Here is a 23,251-nt window from a genome sequence, read left to right on the forward strand (position 1 = left end):
AAGCCCAGGAAGAGTCATATGGTGATGCTGTCTTGATGTTTGTGCTAGAAATCCTTGCAAAACACCAGGGAGCTGTTTCCCAGGGGTATGCCATGAGAAGCGCCTCTTCTGTTCCCAAAGACTCTGATTTAGAGGGAAGACCATAGAGGGAGAAAACAGTATCACACAGGAAGGTGATGAATGGCATCCTGGCCTTGGCAAAACAAGGTGAAAAATTCCTTTTCTGATTTCAGCAGGTTACATGAATAATCAGACACATACAAAAACCATGCACAGTGTGCAGAATAATGAAAAGCGATACTATATAATGTCTCAAACTATGGAAGTATGCTGAAAACTAATCTTTCCAGAGAGCTAATGGATTGATTGTAAGATGTGGAGGAAACATGAAAACTCTTACAAAGAAGGCAAAGGAGATTTTTACAATACTCCTTTGTATTTTGTTGGGGAAATTTCAAGGATGGCAACAGACAGAAAAGCCTCAGCCACTTTCTAGTTTTGCACTTGAAACTGCCTGAACTTGTGGTTTCTGGTGGTCTTGGTCTACAACAGGTACAGCTTAAAGAATTTTGCTCTGGCTTTGATCCTTCCTGTGGCACTGCCATAGCTATTTTTGTGTGCAATCAGAGCAGAAGTTGAAGCGATGAAGACTTCAAGGTGCAACACAAAGCATTACTATCGCCAGCCGGCAGCTCCAAAAGTTACAATATTTGCTTAGCTGGGTTCCAGGAGATTTTAAAGAAAAACCAACCTTACTGATTTATATGACATTCCAATGTGCTTCTTGTTTTAGATGAAACAGTTCTAGTGCCATTATTTAATGCTTATATCAACAAAAGACTGGGTGCTGCCAATTTTCATTCACCCTATCAGCATGGATTCCCAGCCTATCTTTGATATAACAGTTAACTTTTTATTGTGGGATCAAACCAACATCAAAGACCCGACATAGGAAACAAAATGCATTTAGATGCCTAAATGACTTATACAATCTTACAAATCTTACAATCTAGCCTGGCAGCAATGAGATATTTGTACCTGTATTACTCAAAAAGGCACCTCTAAACCAATAATGCAGCAAACTATTGATGCCACGCTCTTCTGCATATTTCTGCCCTGCTATGAAAAAGTAAGAATTTGGATTATTTTTTCACTTCTGAAAAAAGATCTTGCAGTGTGTCTTCCAATAATTTATTCATGCAGTGTAATCAAGCACAGAATCTGACCCAGCTTAGCAGAAGCATGATTTCCAGCTCTGTGGTTTTCACCTCTGAGAGTATTTACTGTTTGCTTGCCAGTAATTACCACAACCATCTCCTGCTTTGAATTCTACTACAGAAAAAGGTTTCCAGTTTGTTTCTTTAAACTCAAAGGAGACTTCATTTGAAAACTCAGGTGAATGCAGAACTTCCATGAATCAGGTGATAAAATCATTGCAAGTTTTTTCTTTTTGCTTGTTCACCAAGTTAGGCGTTATTGCTTTCTGTCTAAAGTGCCCTGGCCAACAATTCTTTTCTGTCCATGAAGTATTTTTTGTTGTTGTTGTTCAAGACACCCTGTGCCCAAAGGGACAAATGCTTGGAAGTGTTTACATTTTTCACTCATTTCTTGGAAATCATGACCCATAGATAAAAAGAATACTTCTGCAACAATAATTTGGCACTTACAGAGCTTCTGGTCTTACTGATTGTTTGAATTCATTTTTTTTTTTAAACCCATCACATATTTTCATATTTTATTCTGTGACTTCCTTACTACTTAACGAAAGTTGAGAATTACAGTGCTTACTAATATTATTGCACTGCTGCTGTCATAAAGTTACAAGATACATAATTTATGCTATGATTTATTGAAAAAAAATGAAGACAGAGTTTTAAGCCTATCTAGGAATTTGGGGATATTTGGGTACTCATATTTCAATAAATCCAGTAGAAGACTATCCTGATGATATTTTAAATATGCCATAGGACATCTTTGTCCATGTCCCTGAGTGCTAATTCTGCTCCTGTAACCTAAGTCTCCTCTCCATTATAGTTTATTTCAATTCTTACTAAAATCAAGCAGACTAATCCAATTGCCTTGAAAGAAAGCTGGATTAGGATTTTGCATTTGTTTAATCCAAGACTCCATCTCCATGGCTGATTCTGTGTTCATTCCTATTTGACAGCTAAAAGGGGAACTCAAGATCTGCAATATCAGGTGCAAAATCAGACCCATAACATACAACTGAAATTGAATGGAGCACTAAAATAATCCCATGCCCCTTCCTCATACCACTTCTTACATCCAACATGAAAATTTTGTATTTTTGCAGAGCCAGAGCTACAGTACTCTTTGTTTTATTGTTTTTCAGGATATTTTCAATTTCATTCTTTTGCAGTAAAGAATCAATGTCTTTAGAAATAGACTGTTGCTATACATTCTCATCCACATTTAAATCAATAACCATGACATATTCCTATGATTAATTTCACTTCACAAATTGCTTCAGCTCTGGGTTAGAAACACCGTTTTGTCACAGCCTTATGTGATAGATGTCATGTGCTGTGCTGTTAGAAACAGCGTCCGAGAGAATCAGCTCTACTTCTCTAGAGCTCCAGGACCACACAGCCCTACTCACCGGCAAACCCACCCTGCTCCACACGCCGTTTTGCAATGTGTGATTAAAGGAGCTGCAGTTCAAGGGAGGGAAAGAGCAACGAGAGATATTTCTGTTTGTGTCGTGGTTTGGGCTGGGCTGGCCACTAAAACAAATGACAGACTAACTTCTCTCCCAAGTGAGAGAGAGAGAGAGACTTATGAGTTGACAAGAAACTAAACTATTTTAATGAAATATTAATAATAAAATAATAAAAAGAAAGACAATAATCAGAAAATAATGAAATATATACAATATATACAAAACTATATTGAACTCCCAGGATGATGATCATGGCCCTGGCAGGCACTGGGAAAGTCCCAGACTGGACTCAGTGACTGATGGGAGCTGAGCTCAGGAACTGGATTCAGGAATGCACAGACTGGGATCAAAGGCAGACGAACAGACGGTTTGTCTTGAATGCCAACTATTGAAGAAAGAGACTGACCACTTTGATCCCTCAGCTTTTACACTGAGCATGATGCAGATGGGATGGAATACCCTGTTGGCCACTTTTGGGTAACCTGTCCTGTCTGCTCCTCCCCCAGGTGCGACCCCTCTACGCTGTTCCGCTTCTGACCCTCCAACGGGGCACAAAACAAAGTTAGCTGACCTTGATTGTTATAGCAATAAGTATAAGCAAGAGTCTCAAAGGCAGCAGCACTGTGTTTGCAGCCCAGGGAACGTGTAACTGGAAAGCAAGCTCCTCAGCCGCAGCCAGGCACCGCTTCCACAGAGGTTTACTATCAGTCACTTTCGATACCTAAGAAACTTCTCTGCAGCGCTCTGCTTCTGGTTTGGTCCTTGATTAACTAATGGCTTGACACTGTGAAACGAACAATTTTCCCAACAGCATCACATTCAGGAAAGAGCGATTACAAGCTAAGGATTGGAACCACTAAATGCACCACACATATACAGTTGGACTCTTTCTTATTCCACCAAAGTAGATTAGTAATTAATGACATTGTCACCAAAAAACCGAGCAAATCCAGGAATAACAGTAAGCCAAATATATAACATAGTCAGACATGGGTTTCAAAAGAACAGGGGTCAAAGCTTCCAAGGCGTCATGTAGTTAAATAACTATCTGGATAGCTCAGCTCTTCTTTCCACCCAGCTGAGATGTCCGCAGCCTTGTCACAGTTCTACCCCTGACCTTAGGAGCTGAGCATTATAAGAGTCCCCTCCTACATAAAGGTTTTTAGTTAGAAGTTTAGTTAGAAGTCAACATTTATTTTTAATAACTGGATTATCAACAGGCGTTGGATGTCTCCACCGCTCCCCGTTCTCTGTTGCTGTCTCCCTGCCCTGGGGCTCTGGTATTTGCTGACTAAGGAGAGCGCCTGTCGCCCATTCCCAGAACAGACCCTGGCCGTGCTCAGCAATTTTACTGGGAAGAGAAGAGGCAACACCCTACACTAGCAGAGTGATAACTGGCTGTTTCAGCTAAAGGTTTTCAAATAAATTGCTACACTGCAATTTTAAGTGCTACAGGCAGAAACGGTACCTGCCCTTGTCAGAAGTGGTCAGTGCTTTCTACAAGATCTTAACCAAAGGTTAAGGTTTTTCCCAGCACTTGGGCATTTCTCTTTGCTGCTCTGGAGGATCCTCCAGTGTCTCTACCAGAAACACATCAGGCCTGTTGCCACCATTCCTATGTGAGGACAGTCCCTGGACGTCAGGCAGCTGCAGATGGGGTCTGAGAGCAGCGTTAGCACCCCGGTGCCGACTGGCACCATCTACAAGGAGGGATGGTGGCAAACGAGATTTTTTGTCCTCATTATGTTTCTTCCTAGCAAAAGTCAACTTAGCCAAGCACATAAAACTAATTTTAGTTTCCTTGGAGGTGACTTCCTTGCTCAGCCAATTCACTGAATACAGGTAGCGTGCAATTTTCCAGACAGCCACTAATGTTCAAGCATGGAAAAAACATAGTTTGATTATTGTATTCTAACTACTCTATTGCACAAGTATGTTATGAAATAAAGAGTTATGTAAAAATCATAGTGGATTTCACTATTTCCTATTTAACTGTCTTACCGTAAGCATGTATGATGCCTAAAAAATTCATTTATGTAGAAAAAATGTGAGCCAGCATAACATAATTTTTAACATCCTTCTGCTTCTTTACAATAAGACAGATGATGATGATGTTTAATTTTTCCTTTACTAACATAGAACCTTCCACTTTAAGTCACAGTCCTTATGCTGAGACGCGCTTCGGAGAGTTTTATTTTAAAAACAGTGAATATAGACCTGGATTTTTTTGTTGTTGCTTGGCTGCTGTACCTACAGAATTTAATTATGGAAGATCAGAATATTCTTCTTGCTAAACACGCTTTAAAGGTCTGATAATGAAATATCCTCAACCATGTATCCTAGCTCACCACCTGGTCCACACAACCTTCATTGGGGGCCCACAGAATCACTGTCATCCCACTGGGCCAGCCCATGATGGAAATGACAGTCTGCCCTTGGATGAGCTCAGGGCGGTTGGTAGTCTGTGCCGGCTCCAGAGGACCATAACAAAAATAGGAGAGATTAAAGAATCTCTTTGTTCTCAAGTCAAGCAAATATACCAAGGTCAAAGGAGACAGAAAACCTGAACTAAGCTGCAAGATGATAAAAGGAATTTGGCAGGATAGCATGTGGGAAAGCAGGGATTACCACTGCTTGTGTCATTGCTGCTTGAATCTAAGGGCTTGTCTGCAGTTCTACTGGCACAGCTGAGCTGCCATGTATCTGCTGGCATAAGTACATAAGAACACTCCAATAATGGAAAAAAAGAACATTGTTCCCAGTTTAGTTCATATCACTTCAGAAGCGGTTTAAGATAAAGGCAAAAGATGTCACTCATCCCAAGAGCATCTGAAGAGATGTTTATCAGCATAATTATAGTGATTTGAATTCATGCATCATTATACACCTATGTAATTCTCCTGTAGATTGTATTGGAAATGGAGCTTCTTGAAAAACTTGGTGATAGTCATTTCATCAACATTACACATGAACTGGTTAGTGAGACAGATTTTTGCTGTATCACAAAATACGGATTATTGGCATTTCCCGTATGAATATATTGCTCTGGATTAAAAGATTGCCAGAAAACCACTGGAAAAAACAAAGCTCCTGACACTGTTATGCTGAGCATCAGTGCAATGTGACTGTGAGGTGGCAAGGGCTACTCGATGCTATTAGTGGTAAAGACGCTTTTTCCAGGATCTAGCTAAAAGTGCATAGCTGATATGCAAATAGAGCCCAAAAGTCTCACAAACAGTAAGCAGCAAAACAGATCCCCTGGAGAAAGTCAGACGGAAACTGGTCAGTTCTTAAACAAAGAATGGATGTTTAGAGATTTTCTGAAGTTTTCCCTTGAATTCCAAAGGGCTGCCACACAGGATGCACACAAAATCTCTCTGGCCACAGGGTTTCACTGCTGGAGGAATGGAATTATAGGAGATAAACCCAACACATCCCAGTGAGGCTGTTCTACAGCCCGAAGCAGGAGGTTTTCCACCCCAAGCGATGTGCCAGCTCAGCCCTGAGAGCTGCAGCCTAGGGAAGGAAGAGAAGTTAGCGATGCAACGTCAGCATTAGGGGGATCTACAAGGTCCCCCTACAAGGGTGGGATGGCTTTTGCTCTGTTTGGAGAGGGAAGGCAAAGCATGATGGAGGAAATTACTGTAATGCAGAAGAGCAATATGAAATACTGTTGTAAAAAGCTCAGTGTGGAAGCCAACAAAGTGCCCTGATGAGGGATGGAGGGCCCAGCTGTGCTGAGGAACATGGCATCTGATGTTACCCCACACCATGCACAGGGCAAGGCGATGTTTCTGCGTGGAGCCTTGCCATTACTCTCGTGTTCTCACACATACGGTGCTGCATAGCAACTCATCTGCTGGGCCATCTGCCGAGCTGCCGGCGTACTCAAATTAGGACTGCAACTCTTCATTCCTACATGCAGCCTTTCAAATTTTACACCCTCCCATTTGAAAACTTTCTCCTCCCGCTCCATCCATTACATCACCCATCCTCACCAGCTGGGTCTGACTGCCACAGTAGTAGGTGTTCAGCAGCCTTCACATGGTCTCTCACCCTTCAGATTAATAACCTCACCTAGGGGAGAAACATCCTATGCACTTGCCTCACACTCCATGTGCCGCCCTATCAAACAGGATCATCATTTCAAAGATGGTACGGGAATTCCCCAGCCAGCAGGCAGCAGACAGCATCTGCTTTTGTATTATGTATTTCTAGGTCCTCAGCATGCTGCTGGCTGTGAGTCATGCAAATCTCATGTCGGGCAAAGCAAAAATGGCTGCACTGTGCAAAGACTTTATCATTCAAATAGAAAGTGAGATTTTTCAGTGACAGTTTACTCTTTTTAAGAAGTCACCAATTTCCCTGCAACTCTGCTTTTATTTTCCACCGTAATTCTAACTGGCTGTAATCTCTTCGAGTGGAACGTTTTGTACAAAAGGTGTTACACAAAATAAAGTGAAATCGTGCATTTTAACACATTCTTATCCATTCATATCCATTACAAGCTGGTCAGTGCTGCAGTTCCCATATCACATACCACCTCTCCCAGTTACGTGGAAGCTACCAGGAGCTCTATGATGACAGACCTGTGGGTTTCCACCTGAAGGCAAAATCTTCCTCTCTACTTTTCTCTCCCCATTTCCTTGTTGCTGAGGACCATGGCTCTGTGCTTGATCTGCATCCAGCCAATTGATACAAAAGCTAAAGAGAAAAGCCTGAAGTTCAACTCTGATATTCAAGTTCACTGTTTAATGAAGAAAATACACCACCAGACATAAGATACTATGGTTAGTAGTAAGGAATATGTAGGGGAAACAGCTCAGATATTATTTAAATGTTCCCCATAAATATAGTCATAATGGGTTAGAATTTGAGACTGCATTTTTTTGGTTTCTGGTTTCTCCTTAAGCTCCTATATTGATAGAGAACATGAGATGCCATTTCTATTTCAGATTTTTTTTCTGATGAGTCTAAGTACTTTATATCTGAAATCTTTTCAGGGAGGTATTCCAAGCAGATTTGTGCAAAGTGATAAATGCAAATGGAAGCTTCAGATCTAACCTTCCAGTTTGACTGCACACCTGCCCGATTCCAGCAGCTTATTAAACCCTGTGTTTCCTTGGCCTTTCTGTCCATTGTGGGTGCATTTTATTTTGGAAGGGAGAAGTTTCCTGCTTGATAGTATAGACTCAGTTGTGCTACATCACCGTATTTACTTGCTGCTGTTGCTGTGTAGGGTCATATGTTTTCTCTTGTCAGTCCCAGCAAGAAATCATGAAGATCCTGCCCTAAATTTGCACCATGAACTAGAATCTAGAGTGATTCTGCATGACCATGTTTCCACTCAGAACAGGTACCTTGACTGCAGCAACCCTAGGTGAAAGTCAGAAGTGACCAGCTGCCCTGCAATAAAATGTGTTGTGTTCATCTGAGTGCTTTCCTCTGCTCCTTATCTTTCATTCCTACGCATAGAAGGCACATAAAACAGTTGCTTTCTTAAAAAAAAACACCCCTATCTCTGAACTAAAATCTACAATTATATGCTCATATAGAGATCCCAGTTCCATTTCCAAATCCAGTAAACCTGAGGAACAAGTCAAACTGAAACCTGCCTGTGGGTGCACAGTAAGTTCTCAACATATGAGAATTAGGGCTGCCGCTGCTGAAATCTTCACATAGCTCAGGTTGCTAAACTACATGCAAATCATTTGCTTGGAAATGTTCCTGAGACATATCACTGGGGTGCATCTCTCTGACAATCCCTCTCCATCACTGTGTTCTGGAAAGGACTGCACAGCTCCCGCTTTACGCAAGTTGGCTCTGGCTCTTCACCTCCCAAACCTGCGTCGCCTGTTCTCGAATGCCAAGTTTCACTAAAGCACCTCTGAACCCACGACAAGGTAAGTGCCATAGTGGAGGGAGTCCTTAGGGATTTAAAGCAGCAGTGTAAAGTCACTTAATCTTCACCTAGCTAACTATAGCTCATCTGAAACCTGGCCATGTCTACCATCTTCTGCCTCAACACCATTTCATTCAGTTTTAACAATGAAGATCTTTGCCCTGAGAAAGAGTGCAGGCAAATGTCATTGCAGCCCACTTGGAATACTCTAATGGGTAAACAGCTTTAATTTACCAGCCAGCAAACCCAGTTTACTTATAAAGTTTAGAAGATCATTTCAAGCACAAAGGACCTGGAAATATAATGAAAGACAAATAGGTCCTTTAGGAGGATAACATAAGAGAACTGCAGAGGGTATAATTCATTCTCCTTTCCATTTAGCAATGCTGCTGCTGGTGGTTAAAACTGGGCAATTTGCTGAGCGTGGGCAACAAAACCGTGGAAAGGACAGGCTGTAGGTTGCACTTCTCCTGGCTGGAGATTTCTGTGTGTAGAAAATGCCTGGTAAAATCTTATTCACTCCAAAGACAGATAAATCATAATAATTGGTCTTTAGAGTTTGAGATAAATGCAGTCTCTGGCAAGGGTAAAGGATTTGACAGAGCCCAAATGAGGGTTTGAACTCCACAGGGGACAAGAAAGCCTCTAACACTCTCTCCTTCAGTCTGAGAATGAATGCTGGTTGTGCTAGAAAACAAGAAATGTCTCCAATCACAGCAGAAGCAAACTCCTAATGGAAGTAAATAAACAACCTTGACAGATCCTAAACTACTTGTTCATTTTCTGACACAGAACCTCAGACATTCTGTGGACATGTCTCAAGGTCTAAGGCACTAGGGGTTGGCTTGTGGCTGAAAATTAGCAAAGTTTCTTATTAACCAGCTATTCACATCCACTGTGTTAGGAAATACTCCTAGCCATTCAATTTCCAGCCCTCCATTCAAGGAGTGTTAACAAATCAAAAGAAACTTAAAAAAACCCCTGCCATTTAGGAATGAGAATAACTGCACTTAGCATCATTGGCTCCTGATGTACCCTCTAATTTTATTCTCCTGTATAAGTTTTATGGTAAATGTGGGATTTTCTGAAATGCCTCAGATTCCAACTTTAGATACAAAGGTCTCTTGGGTAGGGGGCATATTTACATTGTTTGTTTGTAGGAAAGTAACAGATTTGTGGAACTACGAAAATACCACGAAGAAATCTAATGGGATTGCATGCACTAAACTGGTTTAGGTTATGGCTGTGGGCTTCTTGCCTAATTCACAAAGAAATTAGATACCTCATATTGTGTCACATTAATAATTTCTTTAGAAGTAAACATATATATTTAAAGAGAAGATCTTCCCAATTAGGCCAAGTGCAAGGTCCTGCACATGGGTCAGGGCAATCCCAAGCACAAACACAGGCTGGGTGAAGAATGGATTGAGGGCAACCCTGAGGAGAAGGTCTTGAGAGTGTTGGTTGATGAGAAGCTCAACATGACCCCCCAATGTGCGCTCGCAGCCCAGAAAGCCAACTGCATCCTGGGCTGCATCAAAAGCAGTGTGGCCAGCGGGGCGAGGGAGGTGATTCTGCCCCTCTGCTCAGCTCTGGGGAGACCCCACCTGGAGTACTGCGTCCAGCTCTGGGGCCCCAACTTAAGAAGGACATGGACCTGTTGGAGCAAGTTCAGAAGAGGCCACAAAGATGATCAGAGGGCTGGAGACAGCCTATGGAGACAGGCTGAGACAGTTGGGGTTGTTCAGTCTGGCTCTGGCGTGACCTTATATCCCCTTCCAGTACTTACAGAGGGCCTACAGGAAAGATGGGGAGGGACTCTTTATCAGGGAGTGGAGCGATAGGACGAGGGATAACAGTTTTAAACTGAAAGAGGGGAGATTTAGATTAGATATTAGGATGAAATTCTTTACTGTGAGGGTGGTAAGGCACTGGCCCAGGTTGCCCAGAGAAGCTGTGGCTGCCCCATCCCTGGAGGTGTTCAAGGCCAGGCTGGATGGGGCTTTGAGCAGCCTGGTCTAGTGGGAGGTGTCCCTGCCCAGGGCAGGGGGGTTGGAACGAGATGTTCTTTAAGGTCCCTTCCAACCCAAACTATTCTATGATTAATTACAAATCTGCTAAATTAACTCATACATGAGCGAGCTTGGTCTGTGTTTCTGTGTTACACCTCCTACTAGGGGAAGGTCTGATGGCTCACAGCTGCTCTGCTCCCGATGCTCACACAAGAGCAGCGGGGCCAAGGGCAAGGCAGGATGGAGCATCAGGGTGCTGTGCACACTCACAGTGACACCCGCAAGGGGCTGGGAGGGGGCTGAGGAGCTTTGTGCCTAGGAGAACACAGCCCAGAGCATTCAACATCTGCAATAACATTTTGGAAATAAAGTCAGAGGCGTCTGTCTGCAAGTTACGAGACTGCTGTGCTCATTCGTAGGATAAGGGTTGCTTCTGCTCCAGCTGACACAGATGGAGGGAGGACTGGGCTCTAGTTCTCACGTTAGTGGCTTGCAGTTCCCACCATTTACTGAATCAGCCATTGGAGCTTAAATGAGCGTTCGTTGTGCTAAGGTCTGTATGTGAAGAGCACACGCAGGCAGCAGAGGAGGGATAAAAATGACCCTCCTGTACAAATGAAGCACTCAAGCACAGTCTCAAGCCAGGTTTACAGAGATGTTAAGGCAGCTGAGGGTGCAAGCAGGTACCTAGGGCTACTCGCATAAAAGCCTAAGCATGTTTTTGTATATCTGGTCCTTGGTAACCTGCCAAACTATCCCAAAAAGGACAATGGACTCAAATTTCCTGTTTCTGGCTTCACGGGGGCACATTTTCTCAAAGCTCGTTCCCTCTGTCAGATTTTCCCTTCTGAGCACACCTTTGCAGAGTGAATTTTCAACAGTTCCCCGTGCCCTTTGATACCTCAAAGTAGCTATTTAATTCACACGTGTGTGAGGTGCCATGGTTCTACCAGTTTCCCTTGCAAATTTTATCTTGCAAAAAACAAAGCCAAAAAACTTAGTAGAACTCCAGAGGTGTCAATTTTTAGTACTCTCACATGCCTAGAAATTCTGTTGTAAGTTCCTTCTAAGTAGTCTGGGGTTAATGGGACTGAAGAGAATGATAGGAAGGAAAGAAATAATTATATATTCTTTTTTCTCAACATGTCCCAAATGTCACCTCTGACCTGGCTTTCTATTTCTGGCATGGACTAAACTCCCTCTATTTATTTAGCAGCCTACACACCATTACAGTAACATAGCAACAGTACTTTCAGTTGTGAATTTGAAAAAATGAAAAGAAAAAAAAAGAACATATTTTTCATAAGAAAACTGTTAAAGACTTGGAGTCTAGTAACACTTCAGTAAATGCTTCTATTTTTCCCTTTACAAGCCAGAATTATTAGGTTTCCAGTCTGCAAACCCAATGCGAAGGGATGCACAGGGGAACCAAAGCAGTGTCACCGTCACGAAGCCTGTTCTCCCTGTGCCAACCCGACTGTCCCCTAACCTTTCTGTTTGTTTGTCTTAATGATGTTTCAGCCTGAATATTTCTCAGGCTCAGCACAGACGAAAGCGGGAGTTTGGGGAGGATACTGAAATAATCATGGGATTTATCTGGTGGTTTTCTCTCACTTTTCAAAACTAGTTCACCATTATTTTATTTTATAATCCATACCTCAAGAGTGGTGTGACACTCAGAGTTACCTGTCAGAAAGGAACATCTTAAAAAGCACATAGTGAAGTTGGAGTACCAGTCCCATTTTTAGCTGACAGTCCAAATCCCACTGTTTTACAAGGCAAGTTAGCCGGTGAAGACCTGTAAAAACAGCCCTGGAGTCAGAGGAGTACCCAGGGAAAATATTTTGCAAATCCTATTTCAGTGGGAGCAACGCGACTAAGTAGCTCAAAAAAGGAGTTACTCAAGTGCTTCTTATTTTTAAACCTAAGGCCTCAGTGAAAACTCAATCATTTTCTTAGGATGGGTTAAAAATGTTGAACTTCTTAAAAATAAAACTTCTTAAGCTTGCAAAGCTTCCACTATAAATATTAGTAAACAATACAGATGTGGTAGCTGGAATAGCAGCGAGCACTTCATGAAGCAGCGTATGACTTCTCATGAAACTGTTTCTTCATTGCTACTGTAAACTCAGCTGGCATCTCTTCAGATGCTTTTTTCCTCATCTCATAGCGATTTTATCAGCACGCGGCCACCTCTGTATGCCGGTGGCTTTTCTGTGGAATCGGCAATGGGTTTTGGAAGTGCAGCTTTACAGCAGGCATACATGCTCAGCTTTCCCAGCACTTATAAACTCAATTCTTCTGTAAACTTAGTGGCTGCACTGCACAGTTTGTAAAGTCTGCAAGTAAAACATAGTTCAAGCTTGTTCTGAACTATTGGTTTCTCCTTGGCACGACCAGTTCATGTCAGCTTGAAAAAATGGCTTCACAACTGTAAAATCCTTGAACTTCTACAAACAGTTTGCAAGTCTGATATGTAAAAACAGATTGTTCACAAACTATGCACTCTGCTGAGAGATTACAACCATTGCAAATTTAGAAAGGGTCCTGTTATGGCCATTATTCTATCCAACAGAAATATGGATACATAACCCACGGTCCCTGAGACATGGGAGTCACAGGGTGAATAATATTTGTCACTAACAGGGCTCACAGAAACTACTGTCTTTTAAAAAGCATTGTCAAAAATGAGTCAAAAACTTCCAGATGACAATCTAAGTTCCATTTAAATTAACACCTTCATTTAAGGAATTTTAAATTCATACCGATAATGACAATTTACTGCCTTTATGTAAAATGCTCTATGGGAAAGGATACTGAATAACTGAAATGTGCGGTTCAAGGCTTTTGTGGAAAACTACAAAGCGGTTTTGCCTGCAGGGGTCAGGTGGGGTTTCTGGCATCAGAAGGGAAGAGAATAACAAAATCTCGAAGAACAGTTGTCTCATTCTAACAATTACAAAGCTGTTAATGAGTTAGCCTCAGAAAGGGAGTATTTTTCTGCCATGAAGACTAGACATCAGTTTTGGTTTATTTTTAGCAAATACCAAGTTTGCAAACAAGATTTCAAAACTGAGTTTTGCATGGCTATATGTTTGTTGCTGGGTTTTTTTTTTTTTCTGATGCAACACAAACTGAAACAAGTCAAGGATATTGTAAAGCAGAAAAAAAAAAGTTGAAATATTGTATTTTATTCAACAATTAAATGAGAGAGAGGAAAATCTATTTTATCTGGCTGGCTGTAATGTTTTGACATGCAAATTTCATTTCAAAGATAGCATTTTTTCCTTGTCTTATCACATTACTAATTAATTTCCAAATCAAATGAAAAGGACAAGAAAGCAAATAAAACAACTGTTTCTCTACTGAGTAACATTATAGGACTAAACTTGTTCCTTTCCCTGAAAACCTATCAAATTGTCATAATACACATTCATAGCTTTTTAATGCATTATTGGTAGAAGTGTTTATCCATATTATAGTTTTCATGCTACAACAAAGAGTTCACCAAAGTACTACTTGTAATGATTTTTCCTCTAAGACATGTTTGATTGCATCACTAGTTTAATTACCACTCAATTTAACATTTCCTTCTCTACTTCAAACTAGCACGTTTGGGTTTTTTTAAGTCTCTATTTTTGAATGCAAAGACCTGATAACTTGTGGGTTTCTGTTTTGAATAGAAACCAATAGCTGGACATTCCTGCGCACTGAAAACATGTAGTCAAAGATTAAACTGGGGCTTCAGGGCTATTACGGCTCCACCCAAACAAATAGTCCAAGGGAAATTATTCTGCTTAACATTCTGATACACAGGTTGCCAAGAACAGCAGTATATTTTAGAAATTATTTTTTTCTTAGAAGTCAGCCTATCTCATTAAACATTGCATTTAAACTACCAAAACATGGTTAAAATGGAAGAAAAGGGTCTAGAATAAACATCTCACTTAATCTACCAAAACAAAATTAAGTGGTGGAAAATGGTCTGATTTGCACTTAGCTAATTACAAACGTTTAATGATAATGATGGAAACTCCTCCCTAAAATAAATTTTCTGCTGTTATTTTACCAGTGAGATCAATTTGTTCAGGATTTCACAGAGAAGGGAACACGTAGTTGGCCGCACAGTAGCTTCTATATGAAAGGCTTCGTTTTCTCAAAATTGAGTTATTCCTTAATATACAAACCAGATAGAATATACACTGGGTTTTAAAGTGAAGTAACAGCAGGAAAAGCATAAGTACAAAACTTACAACTAGAACCAGCTAAAAGGCTCTGTCAACTTTCTCCATCACATGGAACTCCTATTCCCACCCGGCCTATGAACTACAGTTACAAAACCTGTACAGATTGGTTAAACTCAGTTATTTCAACAAAGACTTCGGGATGCTGATTCCAGCAGGGTATGAAAGGTAGCTGTAACTCTCTGTTCAGAGGGGACAGAGCTCAAGAGGTGAGACTTTGTAGGAAGCATTTGGGAATAAAAAGGTTTATGGACAAAAATTAAGTTCAGATTTCTCTTTGATAGTTGTTTTTTCATAAACATCCCCCAAATCCCAAACCAGCAGAAGTAGTACTTGATGCCACACAGCACTTGGGGATTTCTTTTAGGGGAGGGTGGCAGTGTCCTCTGCTGACACCAGGCCATTGCTAGATCAGAAAGAAGCTGCTCTGCATCCCACCCACCCATAGCAGTGCTGGGGGACTCTTGTTCCTATTACTTGAGTAAATTCTTCCATAATTCTACTTTACTTTTCCTTCTTAGTGGCCAGTAACTTCTCGTTTGTTCTCCTGATAAATACCAAAACTTCAGCTAAAAATGGAGAAGTCGTCTAGCTTCTTTTACCTTGTAAAACCCTGGCAGTGGGGTGCTGTGGTCGAGTTTTGGCAGATCCCCCCAACAGCCAGAGCCAACTGTCTGCAGCTCCTTGCTACTGTGCCTGTCTCCCCCTCATGCAGAGACAGCTGGAATGGACACTGCTTTACTAGCTTTCTGCAATTGGTACATTAACTTACACCTCGATTTGTCTTCCCAGGCCACACACTCCGAGAAGATGTGCAGTAAGAAGTGCACGGCTAATTTTTCTAACATGGAGTCCATTTTGGACTCTTGTTCTAGAGATGCTGACAAGGAATTTTGATTTTCAATGATGTTTGAAGAATCCAGTCACTCAAGCAAAGTGGGAAACTTGCCTTTTTTTAAGCAAGTGGTCTTCCCTCATCAATTTGTATAGTACTGAAGATTAAAAATAGGCCTTCAGCTGGGGTACAGCTGTGCAGCATTGACTTAAATGGAGCTGCACTGACTCACAACAAGCAAGTATCTGTACATAGGCCTTTACTATTGCAAACCACAAAACTTAACACGAAGTAATTACTGGCGTGGCATTCACGGGATCCAGCGGGCAGGCTGGCTAGCCACCGCTAGCTGCTCCCCACAGGTGTGACAAACTACAGGACAGGGATCTGAGGATAGGTGGAAATTAACTGCCTGTTAAAAACTCCTTCTCCTTATCAGTGCGTAGAACAATGTGTCTTTTCAGCAGTGCTAGTCTCTTAGTTCATTAGACGTCCTCTCTGCCTTCTTTCTTGTCTTTTTTCCCCTCACAGTGACTTTTTGCACTGGCTGTAGTAATTCCTTTCTTTTCTAGGGCATGAAACCATTCTCTCTCCTCTCCAGTAAACAGAAACCAAATATTAGCAGTCAGTGAGCAGATATATTTCCATATAAAAAGTATCAGAAGCCGGCTGTTCAAGGCTGACATTACAGAATTGGGGTATGTGATCAACACCATCCTGAGCCTTCTGATTTTTTTAAAAAAAATTTAACAGACATAAACAGTCTTCTCCCTTGCAGCTTGGAATGCCTGGTCCAAATCCCCATTTGGATGTATTCAGGACTAAATATAAGGCACAGTGAAACCTATCAAACCTGAAGCAGATTCTCCCATGATGTCTAATTTCCTACTGAGGCTGGTACTCATGATCCACTAATACCAATAACAAAAATTTCCAGTGGGGACAGGTTTTCCTCCCGTGGGGCTGAGTGTCAAGCTGTGTCTGAAACTTTATTTTCAGCCTAGAGTATGATGGACTTCACCTCCACCACCACCAGTTCCTAATTTTTGGTAGCAGCTTCTTCCTCTCTTGTCCCCACCCCGTAGCCCGCTCCCCCAGAGCTCTGGGGGGTTCCCCAGCACCCCTCAGGCCCAAACAGCCCCCACCAGTGAGAAAAGCTGGAACCAAGGCGGGGAACGAGAGCAGCACAGCTTTCAGGTCACACTTAGGGGACAAAGAACTGCAACTCACACGGAATGCTCTCCCGGGAGACTCCTTGCACAACTGCCTCTTTAGGTAGGCTGACATGGTGGATTCATGGGTCAAGTATCAGACAGAGGGAAAAGCACTGTACACGCCGTTAAACCACTATTAAGAGTATTTGCCTGCTGAAGTGAAGCTCCCTGTGCTTTCTAATGAATTCTCTGCATTTAGCATTAAGCTCTCTGTTTTTACAGAAAGTTACACTTGGGTAATTAATCTCATGTTCGTTTCCTGCACATGTAAGAGAGCAGCCTTTGTTAGGGAATGATAAGACACTTCTAAGAATAGTGCTACTAAGAGCATCAGCTTTGTAAGACATTACAGGAAAAATACAGACTCTTAACACCTGCTTTTCGCTTTTCAAAATTTTGAAGATAATGTTCTGCTTACCTAGAGCCAAATTCTGACTTGTTTATGCATGGAAAACCTAATTGCTTTCATCAGAGAACAAGCGTAAATGAAGGTATATTTTGGTCTTTAGGCTCTAATCTCGCAAAGATGTATTTGTTTAATTTTATAAACACTGTAAATATTCCCAGTGGCTTCGGTGGGACCCTCTGCAGTTCCCAGTCTCACAATTTGAATTCATCACTTTGTCTGGTCTCTTAACTACAGATTCCACTGAAATTAATTGGATTTTCTTAGTGATTGTAGCAGATTGAGGATTAAGAATTTATCTGCGTGTAAAACAAGAGACCCTCAGGACAGATTTACAGACGCCAGATGCTGAACTCGGGAAAATGCAAACGGGGAGACAAGCCCGTGAGAGCAACTGAGTCGCTCCAGTGAACCAGATCCCACTGAGCAGCAGAGCCAGCCTGCATTGGAAGCTTCAGCTCAGAGCATGGGTTTTGCCAGCTGAACACAAAGGGTGGTGTAAAGCTTGGGGATTTATGTACGTTGTCAGTTCAGAACCAGAGCCAACACCATTCTCCTGTAAGCGGTTGACACTTGACACCTACTGAAGTCAGTTTAAACAGTCATTGTTTTAAAGCTTGTGTTGTTTTTAAGCAGTTACTGTGGTTCAGCCCGAGCTATCTACCACCCCAGTGCAAGATGCGCAAGCTGCCATGCTGGTGAAACCATATAAAAAGTGGGGAAAAAATAGTTTACAGTGGGTAAGAGACAATTTCCATTTGGTTTGTAGCATCCACTATGTAACCAGCCATATGAGAAAGGACATTAATCCTTGCTGTACTTGCAGCAGATTTCTTTCTGCTTTACTATGGACAAAGGAGTAGTTTATCCTCCTAACCATAAAACAAAGTCTAATCTGCAGAGATCTGGCTAATCTAGTGGTTGGTGTCTGAAGAATAACATAGACCCAATTTCCCTAGGTTTTGTAGTGCAAAATCTGAGCAGAGCAGACTGCAACTAGTCTTGTGAGCTGATCAGAGCCCCTGTTGTGACTATTATCTTGACTGTATAATGGGGGCTTTCAAATCCCAGCTTTATCACATTCTGTTTTCTCTACTTTGCCCTTTTATGAATATTGAGTCATCAAAAATAGCTTCACTGGCAGAGTTACTAATGATACCAGCTGGGTGAATCAGTGGCTCTTACATTGTCTAGTGCCTGCTACACAGTGCTATTAGTACTCTCGTTATAAAATACAACAAGAATTAGATATACACATTTTATTTGCAGCTCCCTTGAGACACATCATAGGGGTTATTTTAGAATTGGAAAATGCTAACCGAATAAAGCAAATATTAATCCATTTCAATGTGATACTGTGATCTAAAGGAAGAAACTCTAGCTTAGAATAAGTTAAAAGTAAATTCTAACATCAGTAAATTATCCTTTCTCCTAGTTTTTAGTGCAAAGAAAAACACACAACCAAGTTATAGCTACCACATTCTTCATGAAACAGTTATTCCTCATATTACTAGAAAAAGCTAACATCAGCAGTCCAGAAAAAATGCTGATAAAGAGAAGAGAATATGACAAATGATGTAAGCTACGTATATGGCTCGGGAGTGTGACAGACACATATGGTGGCATCCTTCTAGTACAGCGCAGTGCTCTGGGGTAAGTTAGGTTAGAAGTGCATGACTCAAACGAGTATTACCGATTCCAAAAGTGTAACAACAGTGACAACATGCCTGATGAAGAACCATCACAAATGAGTATGCAAAATGGCCCACGATGGGCTTACATTTTTAATGCTGTCCCAAGCAATTTTTTAAGGGTCATTTATTTCTACCCGGAATGTCTTCCTCGCAGCCCTGCAATGATACAGTTTCCTATGTTTGCAACACACACCCTTTTTTTTTTCTTTTTTTTTTTTTTTTCCCAGAAAAACAGGCAGGCAGATACAGAACGAAACAAGGGGCCCCCTTTACACATCATGCAGTCGCAGCTCACCATGCAGGCAGTGCTCGCTGCTTCTCACCAGCCCCCGTCACCTTTCAGCTATCAGGAACTTTACAGCATGGCATCTTCTAGCACCTCTTTATCACAGACACAAAGTAAAGCTTTCCGCTAGCAACTGCATCTGGCATATTTAATTGGTAAATAAAACTGTTGCAGATGTTGCCTTTAGCAAGTGTCATAGAAATTACAGAGCATCTTAACAAAGCAGAGCCTCAGAATTTAAAGTATTAGCTTTCTTCAGGAGGTTCTTGCCCTTCCCTGGTAAAGTGACATCTGAAATTCTGTTACAACAATTCTGTTACAACAATTACGGCAACATTAACTGAAACCGAAATGTGGTTTTTAGCCTAAGATATGTTGCATAACAACTGAAGTATTATAATCTTACAAGCCGGGAAAGGTTAATTCCAAGGGGCACAAGAACATCGGTGAAAACTAAAACACTCCATAAACGCACGGACTTGCAAATCTTTTTGTTTTGGTCCAAGGCGAAGCCGAAACCGGCGAGACATTGCAAAGGCAGAGTAAGGCACCGAGCACATGCCGAAATACGTTTAGCAAGGGGAGGAAGAAAAAAAAATATCAGCAGAGCCTCTGCACTTACGTATCTCTTGAGTTTCTTCTCGGGGGGTGATTTAATGAGCCATCCAGTGCAAACGACGTCCCCTGAGCTCATCTTCCCCCGCGGCGCGGAGCGGCGACGCGGGAGCCAGGGTGCGGGCTGCGAGTGTCCGCCTGTCCCCGTGTCCGTGTGCGTGTGTGTATTGTTCCCAGCCAATTTGAACACAGCAGCAATCAGCTTCCTTCAGCTGCGCTCTGATACTGCTCCAGCCCGAGGAGGAAGTCATGACATTGATCACTGACACGGCCAGCCCTCCCTCCGCCGCAAACACAATGCAACACACCGAGCACGTGATGGGCGGCCGGGGCTCGCCGCCACCCAGCCGGCGGCTGCGACACCCACCGCCACCGCCGGCTCCCGCGCCCGGCCCCGCAGCACGCCGCGGGCGATGGGGGAGCCCGGCCCCGCCCGGCGCCCCGGGGATGCGGCGGCCCGGGGAAGGGGAGGCGGAGGGGCGAGCACCCCTCGGCGGGGCTGCCGCGGCCCCGGTGAAGTGCGGGTTCAGCGGGGTTGGCCCCGGGGGCGGGAGAAGGGCTTTGGCCTGGCTGATGGAGGCACGGCCGGATGCGGTGCCAGTCCGCACATCTGCTGTCCTCCGTCCCCACTGAAACGTCCACCACCCCGTCTGCCCGGTCTGCTGCTTCCAAACTTCTCCAGTCTGTGGATTTAAAGGGTTTTCGGTGGCATTTTGTCCCCTGTATGAATTTACTACGAATAAACTTGATTTTTTCTAGTTGCATCATTGCAGGTTTTTTAGAAATGGACATTTTCAGAAGCGACTTCAGGGAGACAGGTTGCCATTCCACTGTCACAACTGAAAGATATGACCGCAGACTGCATAACATCGCTGATGTCCTTGCAGTTAGTGCCTCTCTACAGCATGGGAAACTCCTGGCTTGTCAAGGACAGGGCAGCTTGTGTTCATTTTTAAGAAGTTGCTCATAACTTTGACTTAAAGTGGATGCGGTGCTTCTTCACTGGGTTTTACGAGTCTAATTTCTGAGGAGTCTCTCATGACTCTGCTGAGGCACAGCACTGGCGATGGAGCCTGAGGCTGCAAGGTGGGCTCGGCAGTATCAGGCCTGGGTGAGAGTTCCATGTTTTCACAGAATTTTTCACAGCTGTGCTGGGGCTCTCCAGCAAGGCAGGCTGACAACGGCTTGCAGTGTCACTGCTGGAATCTGACAAACCGGAAACCAGGCTTCGTGTTTTTTTCAAGATTTTAAGCAAAAATGTTGTGGCAATATGTATTTATTGTATGTAATATAATATGTACTATAAATGGCATATAATATATAAATATATGCCCTATGTACATCTACCCAACAATATAAATAATCTGTACAAATTCCTAGCATCCCTGTTGCTAGTGCTTTACATTATCACTGGTCTTAAAAGAATCTCACCATAAATGAAAACCGCCATGGATAAACTATAAGCACTTTATTTCAAATGTGCTCTGAGCTATCTGAACAGGTTTTTGTTTGAGAGTGACTTTTATGCAGCCTTGCAATATTTTTTAATTCCCAACCTGACATTCTACTACCACTTGCACTCAGCTCCATATATCCTTTATCCACAGTGATGTTTTAACGACTTCACATGTTTAATAGCAAGTTTGTGAACAAGGTTTTGGAACACTTGGAGAGATGCATCCAGCCATGGAACTTATTTAGGGAAGGAAAGTCACACTTTCCTTCCACATGTGACTTGACTGTGTCACTCTGACAGATTTGATAGCCTTAAACCTGAAGGCTTTAAAACATTAGTCTGCCAATATAAAATGAATTGCGATATATGTCATGTGTTATCCCTGCAGTGTGATAACAATACCCGTTTTTTACTGGATCACTCTTCAGGCAGATGGGTTCCGCATCAGGTTCCTTGCACAGCTGCAAAACCACTTGCAACAGGGCAGCAGAGGAGACAAGGAGGGGGCAGGACAGGGTGGCGAGGAACCTGGACGGCCAAATGAATCTAAACACTGAACACCAAACCACAGCCTTAAAGAGAGCTCCGGCTCCATCTTTGCTTGCGCTCAGTGATAAAGCTGCTTAAACCACCAGTAGCCTCCCAGCTTTTAAGCTTGTCCCTGCCCTTCTACCATCTCCTCCATTACACAGGCACAGAACATTGTGTGGCTACAGGGTGAATTGAATCATAAAACTGACTGTTTGGAAAAGAATGAGTCAAAAAAAAGAGATTATTTTCCAGCTGGATCAGGACTAGTTTCCTGATCTGGTAAATGCTGTGGCCTACTACACACTTGTACCTGACCAACACAGGGGGTGATGCAGGGCAGTAATAAGAAATCAGCATTTGCTTAAATTGGCACTTCTGCCCCAAAAAACGCCTGCTGAGTGGTAGCCATGGTGACAGGGAGGGGTACATCGATTCTGTTCCCCACTAGATGTGTCACTCCCCTATCAGACGGCTCCTGTCCTCACTGCTGGAACAGCTCAGTTGCTTGTGAAGCACCTGCTGAACTACTTGTACACTAAAGCTCAGCATATTCAGAACAAATAAAATCTGTGCCAGTTTACTTATGGTGCCAGTAGCCTCAGGGGAAATACAGGAAGCCAGAAATCATAATTAAGCAGAGCATGTGGGGGTTAACATGTTTGTTATGAAAGCTGCTGTGCCTTCTTGGTATTTGTGCTCCAAACATTAAAAGAGCAAATAAAGTTATTTTCTTACCCTAATGATTTTCATTGTGCTGATAATGCATCACTCACGTATGTGTTTGACAATAACAGGCTTAAAAATGCATGATATCTAGCCCTGATGGAAGAAGTGGGATTTCACTTTTATCCTGCTCCAGGCACAAATTTTTCAACCACTTTTAAATTATAAAATTCTTTACTTAAATCCTTCATCATGATAGTGAATGACAGGGTTTTTGTTTCAAAAATCTTACAGTTGAAGACATATGTAGAGACTGAGCTAAGGCTGGAAACAGAATGGAAAGTGAAGGGAAAGAAGAGCAAAAAAAATTGATTTTGGCTGAACATTTCTGCAAAACCCTTGGGGTGTTCTATTTTAGTTCCAGCTTTTGCATTTATCCATTAGCATTTAGTTTCGGACTTCAAGTGTGTTTTGAATATATATATGCTGAAATCACGGGCAAAACCCAATTAAAAATGTGTAAAAATAAAAATTATTTTCCTAATATTATTGCAATGCCAAAAGGTTTGAAACTGCAGAATGACATATGTTTGCTTAGGTTTATTTGTTTCACTATTTAAGCTTTTATTTTATACATTTTGAATAGTTACCTTGAGAGAGATCAAGTTTTGCTTGGTAACAATAACATCGGCCAGTGCTCCAAATCTGCTGTA

The 23,251-nt window shown here is 42.3% G+C and overlaps 1 protein-coding gene across 5 annotated transcripts in view; it reads right to left on the bottom strand.

The window, feature by feature from the left end:
• GAB3 (GRB2 associated binding protein 3) overlaps positions 1 to 20,257 on the bottom strand; it is a 70,613-nt gene extending 50,356 nt beyond the window's left edge. Inside the window, exons 1-2 of one of the 5 annotated variants that reach the window (XM_054213901.1) lie at positions 19,896 to 20,243; positions 12,252 to 12,392 (exon numbers count right to left, since the gene is read on the bottom strand). In XM_054213901.1, the coding sequence (XP_054069876.1) occupies positions 12,252 to 12,311 (60 nt within the window). In that variant the 5' untranslated portion in view covers positions 12,312 to 12,392; positions 19,896 to 20,243. Of the gene's footprint in view, positions 1 to 12,251; positions 12,393 to 19,895 lie in introns of all 5 variants that reach the window. The other 4 variants (XM_054213902.1, XM_054213899.1, XM_054213900.1 and 1 more) reach the window with 4 other exon arrangements.
• Positions 20,258 to 23,251: the final 2,994 nt, after the last annotated feature.

This window comes from Rissa tridactyla, chromosome 9, assembly GCF_028500815.1.
Source record: "Rissa tridactyla isolate bRisTri1 chromosome 9, bRisTri1.patW.cur.20221130, whole genome shotgun sequence".
Lineage (NCBI taxonomy): Eukaryota > Metazoa > Chordata > Aves > Charadriiformes > Laridae > Rissa > Rissa tridactyla.